General features: G+C 45.3%; 1 protein-coding gene across 1 annotated transcript; it reads left to right on the top strand.

The window, feature by feature from the left end:
* The first annotated feature begins 664 nt into the window (after positions 1 to 664).
* LOC138959613 (uncharacterized) lies at positions 665 to 7,612 on the top strand. Its single transcript, XM_070331170.1, has 2 exons — positions 665 to 2,597; positions 3,074 to 7,612. The coding sequence occupies exons 1-2, from the start codon at positions 1,470 to 1,472 to the stop codon at positions 4,802 to 4,804; spliced, it is 2,859 nt and encodes a 952-aa protein (XP_070187271.1). The 5' UTR covers positions 665 to 1,469; the 3' UTR covers positions 4,805 to 7,612.
* Positions 7,613 to 8,626: the final 1,014 nt, after the last annotated feature.

The raw sequence follows: 8,626 nt of genomic DNA, 5'->3' as shown, positions 1-8,626 counted from the left end.
TGCGGAAACTGTCAACAGAAGCAATATCGATCAAAACACAGAAAAACACACACACACACTTACACTAACCAGATACACTGGCAAATTCTCAAAAAAATCATCATATGGCACTAAATAGCACTATTTTGCATCTCTCGACAAAAGCATTTTCGGACCGCCTGCTAGTGCGTTTTGCCTTCGACTATGTCATGTCCCATCAGAATTTGGTTGAGGGGGACAAATGTCCCATTGTCTTTTTCTTCCAGGCTAAACCCTGTGAACAGATCTGTGATTTTGTTTGTTTATTTGGCGTTTTACGTCGTTTTCAACCACGAAGGTTATATCGCGACGGGGAAAGGGGGGGAGATGGGATAGAGCCACTTGTCAAGTGTTTCTTGTTCACAAAAGCACTAATCAAAAATTCGCTCCAGGGGCTTGCAACGTAGTACAATGTATTACCTTACTGGGAGAATGCAAGTTTCCAGTACAAAGGACTTAACATTTCTTACATACTGCTTGACTAAAATCTTTACAAAAATTGACTATATTCTATACAAGAAACACTTAACAAGGGCAAAAAAAAGAAACAGAATCCGTTAGTCGCCTCTTACGACATGCTGGGGAGCATCGGGTAAATTCTTCCCCCTAACCCGCGGGGGGTAGATCTGTGATGGTTGGTGAACATCGTCGCTTATACAAGAAGGAACTAATGCTTCTTTAATGCTGGATGTTTGTATTTTCTTTGCAGGTGCCCCCCACACACCAAGCAACAGCCGGCAGCGATGTTTGAAACACTGACTGTCAAGAGTGTGCTTTAGCGAGGACGCACTGACACGGCGGTGAGATACAACAAAAGTCGCAGCAACCACTTTGACGATATTTTATGAAAATTGTCGAGGCTGATGTACGGATAAACGTTTCAGAGACTACAGCTTTCCCCAGGCGGCACACAAAAAAGGCAAATTAATTTCAAATGAAGTGCAACCGCAGCTGCATGTTGAGAAAAGAAGCGTGCACTTTACGGGCGTTACTGAAACAAGATTGTGTGTGCGCCTGCAACATATTGTGTGTATCTGTGTGCTTGTACTTTTGGGAACTCCGCCGGTTTTGTATCATCTGCGGACGAGTTTGTGTTAAACGAACAAGCAAAAATCACTTTTGACTTGTGTACTTGTGTACGAAGTTTTGTAAAACAGTTCAGGGATATATTCGCGAAATAACTTTGATTGCTTGGAAGACTCTCTTTTCTCATTGATTAGTGATTTTCTCCCTGCTTTATACTTTAAACCGTCAGTGAAGCTTCTTTTCATCCTAACATAAATGGATATATGAAAAATCTAATAATCTGAGAAGTGGACGTCATTTGCTTAGTTGACTATCTTGTCAGAGGCTTCTTGCGAAAAAGATATCATCTGTATCCACTATCCACATCCTAACCGGAAACTTTTTATATCGTAGTACTAATATAAAAACAGCAATTTAGTACCAACATGTTCTACACACGCTCTCTGTTCACGATCATCGCTTTAGTCATGAACATCGACACTGGCCGTTCTATGATGTTCGGCAAAGGAGGATTTGGGGGATTCGGTGGAGGATTCGGGGGGTTCAAAAATTTCCCTCCCGGCCCCGTATTCCTTCCGCTAGTCAATGCTAGCACACGATGGGGGGACATCATGGAGGACATTGTACTGACCGCCCTTGACCACTGCAGGTCCGTTCGTCTGTGTAACAGCACTGACCGCTATACGCACTACGACTCGGAATGTTCCGAGTGTCATCCATGCGCGTGTGAAGACACGTGCTACTCGAGGGGTGACTGCTGTGTAGACAAGCTCCTGCACGACCTCAAGGACGATCTCGTGATGAGCTCATCTCGCTTGGAAGAAGCTCCGGTGATGGGTTGTCACAGCACTAACATTACCCGCAACGACTTCGCTAGCCACGCTTTCATGGTGGACACTTGTCTGGCCAGTTTCCATGACGATGAGATTGTAAGCAGATGCACTCGAGATTCTTCAAACAACACACGTGACGCGCGTTGGCCGGTCTGGTCCCCCGCTTCGAACGCTGTGTACCGTGACGCCGACTGCGCCGTGTGCAACAACGAAGACATCGACCAGATCGTCAAGTGGGACCTCAAGATCCAGTGTGACAGAAGCATCCACCTTCACGACACCGGTAGCGCAGAGGCCGTCATCGAACAAATCTTCAAGGAACCCTCCTGCCAGGCCTCTTTCACCCCTCCGGAAAGCTGCCAGTCTTTTGCCTGCAGACCTCGACAAGAACACTACATCGACGCCTGTAACGCCACGGGGAGGCGGCTGGACTTTGACCAAGCGCTGTGGAAGGCTTGTGAGGTGTTCCACGGGGAGATGACCTTGGAGGACATCACCTACAAGAACGTGTTCTGCGCCTTGTGCAACGAGGAGGAAGTGGAGGCTGTGGGGCAGTGTCAACAAGAGCTGGCTTTTCGCTTCTTCGTGGTCCTCAACGTCAGCAGTTTCCAGCCCTCTTCGTCGTCTGCTGTGGTTGGGGGTGACGGTAATGGTGACGACGGTTCTGCTGCTGGAGAGGGATGCAGCTGTCAGGACGATGAGATTTACGACAAATATGAGGTTTGTGTCTTTGCTTACTCCCTGTCTGTTGGCTGTCTCTTTCTCTGCCTCTGGCTGTCTGTCTGTCTCTGTCTCTGTCTGTCTTCCTGCCTGCCTGCCTCTCTCTCTCTCTCTCTCTCTCTCTCTCTCTCTCTCTCTCTCTCCAATTAAAGTCCTTCAGTCTGTTGGAGCTCAGGTTTATCAGAAACGGTTTTTTAAGAGTGTCGGGGGCACACAAGTTTTCAGTTTCCCCTGTGATCAGTGCTCGAGATTGTCTTGGACTGCAGTTCATTTCTAATGTTTTAGTTACAGCCAAGACGTTTCTATCTTTCTCTCTCATTTTGAATGTACCTGACAGAGGCTTGTGTGTGAAATTGCTTGTAGATTGCATATGATAACGTACGTACACGCGTATAATTATGTAACTGTAGAAGCTACGGGCGCACTCAAACCTACTCGTGGGTGATTTCTCATTATTTTAAATTATGTGTTTCCAGATGGAATGCCGCAAGCTACACTGCAGCATGACCCGGACACTCCAGAACAGACACTGTCATTCCTTTGTCACCAACTCCACGGGGCTCGCCTTCGAGGTCACCATCACCCTAACACCTTCAGCCTCTAACAGCTCGGTGCACCTCGAAGAAATCTCCTCCCTGAAACAAGTAGCCCGGAATATCCGTACCGCCTTCCTCCTTCAAGGTTCCACCGCTTCCGGCTGGGACGTTCAGGTCGACCACTTCCGGGTTATCGCGCAAGCGCAGAAAGATAACGCTCTTTCCGAACCTGAGAAGGAGCTGAACGTGACTTGTATCAAGGTCGACATCAAGTTTGCGTCCATCTGGTCTGAACCGGCGGAAGACCTGGAAGCGAGGTTGTTCGCGCTGACACATTCTTTGTGGAACGTATCAGTAGATGGAAAGCCAAAGCAAAGCTTCAGAGCGGCGCCGCTGTATATCAGCGAGAGACAGGGAAACAAGACCACAATTTTCTCGAACGTCGGTCTGTATACTTCGGACAGCACCACAGTGGAATACGCGATAGATATCCCTGATCGAATCATCCAAGGGTTTGTGACCGAGGTACTGGAAGCTGACTCCTACCTCCCAGTGACGGAAGTTCTGAAATGCGCAAAAGTTTATTTCAACATATCCAAAAAAAACGAAATTGATAATGTTCCTCTGAGGATCAACGAAACCTCAGGCACTGCCTTCCACGTCCGCTCGAACAGGTTCATCAGCTTTGAGTCCTTTCGCGTTGAAGATGTAGGAGCAGTCGCTGTATGTGCTGATAAGCTGTACGGTCAACTTGACGTCGTTGTGCTGAATCCCACAGCACTCGGAAGCACCTTCTCTTCGCAGCTGGGCGCGGTGGCTGTAGTCTGTCAAGCTGCAACAGGACTTTTCCTGGTCTTGGTTCTCCTCCTTTTCTGTCTGTTCCCGGAGCTGCGAACGCTTGGCGGCAAGACCACAATGGGTTTCGTAGCTACTCTGCTGCTGGCGGTCCTTTTGTTGGAAGTCGGGATGTACATGAAGAAGATGCCAAGTCTCTGTGTGTTGTTTGGAATTGGTACCCACTTCTTCTTTCTGTCGGCGTTCACCTGGGTCTTAGTCTGCGCCTTCCACGCTTTCCGGGTGGCCAGGCACGTCTTTGCGGCGTCCAACCCTGACGAGTGTGAGAACAAAAGCAGACTCTACGCCAAACACGTGGCCGTTTCCTTTGTGATCCCCTCAGCAGTTGTTGTCGCTACTCTTCTGGGCAATTTTGTGGGGAACCCTAACAACTGCTTCCTCGACTTGGGCTACGGGAGAGGAATCTGCTTTGTGTCCAACCGCTGGAGTCTCGGCCTCGCCGCCATCTTCCCGATCTGCTTGGTTCTCCTCGTCACCCTCCTTCTCTTCGTCATCGCCGCGCGCGGCAACCCTGCTGACGTCACTCGCGAGAGGAAGGCGTCATCGCGTCGTCACTTTCGTCACTTCGTGATGCACGTGGCGATCGTCGGGTTGATGGGGCTGACATGGTTGGTGGGAATCTTTGCGTTTTTGGTGGATGTGGAGGTCCTGCGTTACGGGTTTCTGGCTTTGTGTCCCCTGCTAGGCGTTGCTGTCTTCCTGGCTTTCGTCTGCAACAAGCGCGTGTTGGCCCTGTACCAGGCTCGCTTCTTCTCTTGCTGTTTGAAGAAGAGGTACGACAAACACATTCAGAAGTTTGCTCCCATCGACACCTGAAGAGGCCTGTTTGATACTTGGAAGGATTGTGACATTAATAGTTATGGGCTCATCGCAACCCGCTGTACCCAAAGAGTTATCCCGAGAGAAGTCGGACTGTGGGGTCATGAGCAACGATTCTCCAATGTTGACGTTGATCAAGAAAATGTGAACAACTGGAATGGAAGTCATCAAGCACCAGGCTAGTCCTATTGCTGGTGCATAGATTTGACAGTGTCTCTCTACCAAAACAATGAATCAGTTGCAACTGTCCTGCTACGACTTGTTTGGCTGCTGTTGTTGTTTTTTGCCCATGGGTGACCGACTCTTGTGTGAGTTGTTCTTCCTGATGCTTTGGTCATGCACGATCAATTCTGCTCGTGGCACCCGCCGCGCCGAGGAGCCTTGGCGTTTACAGCTGACAATAAAAAAATTGTACTGTACAGTTCTGATCAGACAGCCGTTCAAAAAGAACGAACAAAAGATGTTGCTTGAAGTTGTTTTGTCTTTGCAGCAGGAGTGCATGTGCTGCAGTAAAGACACACAAAGATGACTTATGTATATAATAGTTTTCCATTCAAAGAAGTGATGTCTATTACGTTACCGTGTCATGCCTTTCTTTTCAAAGAAGGGTGTGTTTTAGCCGAGAGAGAAGATAAAAGCTAACGGCGCAACTGATAATCCTTGTGTGGGAAAAGACCCGAAATGCGTACTAACACATCACAGCTCTGACTGAAACGGAACGGCACTCCTGTCCAAATTCAAGGCATCTTCCTGAGATTTTGTGTTAAAAACATTATTGAATTGGGTCTTTTTTGGCTTTCTGAGAACCAAATTACCTAACAGATGACGCAGGGCTGCATGTTCCAGAAAGACACATGTGAAAAGATCACATTTGAGTGTGTAAGATTCAACAAACGGATCATGCATGAGTCAGATATGTAGCTTTTCCAAGGAAGTGTTGAGAGAGAGAGAGAGAGAGAGAGAGAGAGAGAGAGAGAGAGAGAGAGAGAGAGAGAGAGAGAGAGAGAGAGAGAGAGAGAGAGAGAGAGAGAGAGAGAGAGAGAGAGAGAGAGAGAATGACAATTCTTTATTTTACGAGGGTAACAGAATAAGCATTGGTATACTTTTTTGCATCTGGCCCTCGCCCTAAAGAGGGATTAAATCTACTATAATAACTACTAGTACATACTTACATAATTAGTAAAACAGTATAAGTTTATGTACATAAGTGCATTATATGAAACATTGTAGTTTATAAATGTTCATGACAAGGTGCAAAGCAAAATTTGCAAGTCAATTAGAGTCAGAATACTATGCAATAGTACGTCAACTCTGCAAGACAATGGATATTATGCAGAACATAATAATTTCGTGAACAAAACAATAAATCAAAAGTGAGTGACTGTGTCCCAAAGGACATAACAATCAAGAATATACTATTTTCATTAAATGGGATATATATTTGTTTTTGAAAGAATCTGTGCTGGTAGCTTCCCGTAAGGTATTCGGAAGAGCGTTCCAGAGACGGCCACCTGAATAAACTAGACTAGACTTAAATAAGTCTATCCTAGGAAGAGGAGTGTTAAATTTCATAAGGTGGTGTGAATTCTTCAAAGAGAACTTTGAACAAATGGTTTGTGGTAGAGTTTCGGATATAATTTTATGCATAAAGATTCCTTTGTTAAAAAGCAGTCTTGACTTTAGAGGTAAGATCCCTAAATGTATGTAGAGAGAGAGAGAGAGAGAGAGAGAGAGAGAGAGAGAGAGAGAGAGAGAGAGAGAGAGAGAGAGAGAGAGAGAGAGAGAGAGAGAGAGAGAGAGAGAGAGAGAGAGAGAGAGAGAGAGAGAGACTAGAATTAAATTGAATTGAATTGAAATTTATTTTTCGAGGGTGACAGAATAAGCAATGTATACATGGTTTTTTTCATCCGGCCCTCGCCCATTGAGGGGTAACAAAATAACAAGAAGAACTAGAAGTTAAGTTAACTACTGTACAAAGTACATAATTAATATTATGTCAAGCAACCAATAAGACATTTCAAGATGCATTTTAGTTCTTTAGCTATGCTTGAAAATATTTGTTTGTATAAAAAATGTCCTTCGTGCATTATCTAGAATCATGGTTTTCAATACGATCAGAAAGTACAGTGATATTTTGCCAGCTGCTTAATAATATTTGTTACAATCTATATATAGATACGACCAGTGTCTGTCTGTCTGTTCGCGATGCACGGCCAAAGTTCTCGGTGGATCTTTTTCAAATTTGGACACCGTATTCAGCTACACCCCGGACACAACCTCATCGATGAGATATTTCAACACGTGCTCTCAGCGCGCAGCGCTGTGCGCGCTGAACCGATTTTTTTTTCGGGATCCACTACCAGTAACTCTTCCTTATCTTCTCCAGTGTTTTCAGCCGCGATTATCTCCCTTCCTCCGTGTGGCGTCAATCCATATTCCCGTTACTACGTTACTATTTTTAGAAGGTCACTGCACGTTACTATTTTTAGAAGGTCTCCAGTGTTTTGCGCGTTTATCTCCTTTCCTTCGTGTGCCTGCACGGTTCGGCTCTACTTCTTCCCGGCGAAGCCGGTACCCGGCGAAGCGGGTAATCATCTAGTATATATATATACTAGAATGAATACCCGCTTCGCCGGGTAGCCGGCTTCGCCGGAAAGAAGTACTTAGAGCCGTACGCCGGCTTCGCCGGGTCCGAACAATGGACCCGCCAAGCTTAGGTCCCTCCCAGATTCGTGGAATGGGAACAGCACGAAAATGATTCAGTGGCTAAAATGCCATTCCTGACCATATCGAGTCCCATCCTTGTCGACGAATGTAACCGTGTTAATCACCTTTGGAGGCGAACTCCACTCAAACAGGACTGAGCAAGTTATGGCTTCTCAAAGGAAGGCCAGTACATAAAATTACGTTAAAATTAATATTAAAAGTCCTACGGTTTTGAGCCATTAAGGACTTGAGTGTTTCACATAAAATTACGTTAAAATTAATATTAAAAGTCCTACGGTTTTGAGCCATTAAGGACTTGAGTGTTTGTCCGCTTTCAAAAAGAGGAAAGAAAGAAACAAAAAATAAGGAGAGGAGGGCAGGGGGTGGGGTTGAGTTGATAATGCTCTGTGGAATTTGTTAAAATGAAAAGTAGTTAAGATGTTTCTTGGTAAGAATTATAAGTCTGTATTCTATATCTTGAATAACGGGCTTGTAATATTTTTTTTTAATTTTATTTCAAATCGAGTTAAAAAAGTGGAACCTTTCAGGATCACCAATAAAACCAAATAGATGAGCAAGTAAGAGGAACACGAACAATAAAATCATAAAATTACACAAAAGCCGCCAGACCACATCACAAACAGAACTGAACAATGCACAGGTGTTGCTTACATAGAGACACACACACTCACACACACACACACAAAAACACAGAGAAGCCGTATCTATAGAGAGATAGATGACAGTGTATTTTTCGCGTGGCTATAAATTGATTCGACCTTTGCACTTTTACAGTGAGGATAATTTACGGGTCCAATTTACGTTCTGTACACTGCGTTGACCTTCTAAAAATAGTAACAGTAACAGAACGCCGGGAATATGCGAAGACGCTCAGCGCAGTGGACAGCGCAGTGTAGTAACTTACAACTGAACGGGAAAGCCACACGAAGGAAGGGAGATAAACGCCAAACACTGGAGAAGATAAGGAAGAGTTACTTATAATGGTGAAATGAACACAAAAACAAAAATCTGTTCAGCGCTGCGCGCTGAGAGCACGTGTTGAAATATCTCATCGATGATATTGTGTCCGGGGTGTAGCTGAATACGGTGTCC

Source organism: Littorina saxatilis, linkage group LG2 (assembly GCF_037325665.1).
Source record: "Littorina saxatilis isolate snail1 linkage group LG2, US_GU_Lsax_2.0, whole genome shotgun sequence".
NCBI classification, from domain to species: Eukaryota; Metazoa; Mollusca; class Gastropoda; order Littorinimorpha; family Littorinidae; genus Littorina; species Littorina saxatilis.
The sequence above is the reverse complement of the archived record's forward strand: the minus strand, read 5'-3'. Positions and strand labels throughout refer to the sequence as shown.

Excerpts from the sequence above, each read along its gene's own strand:
- LOC138959613 (XM_070331170.1), top strand. The coding sequence starts at position 1,470 with ATGTTCTACACACGCTCTCTGTTCACGATCATCGCTTTAGTCATGAAC. Across the intron at positions 2,598-3,073 it reads AGATTTACGACAAATATGAG|ATGGAATGCCGCAAGCTACA; the intron begins GTTTGTGTCTTT and ends ATGTGTTTCCAG.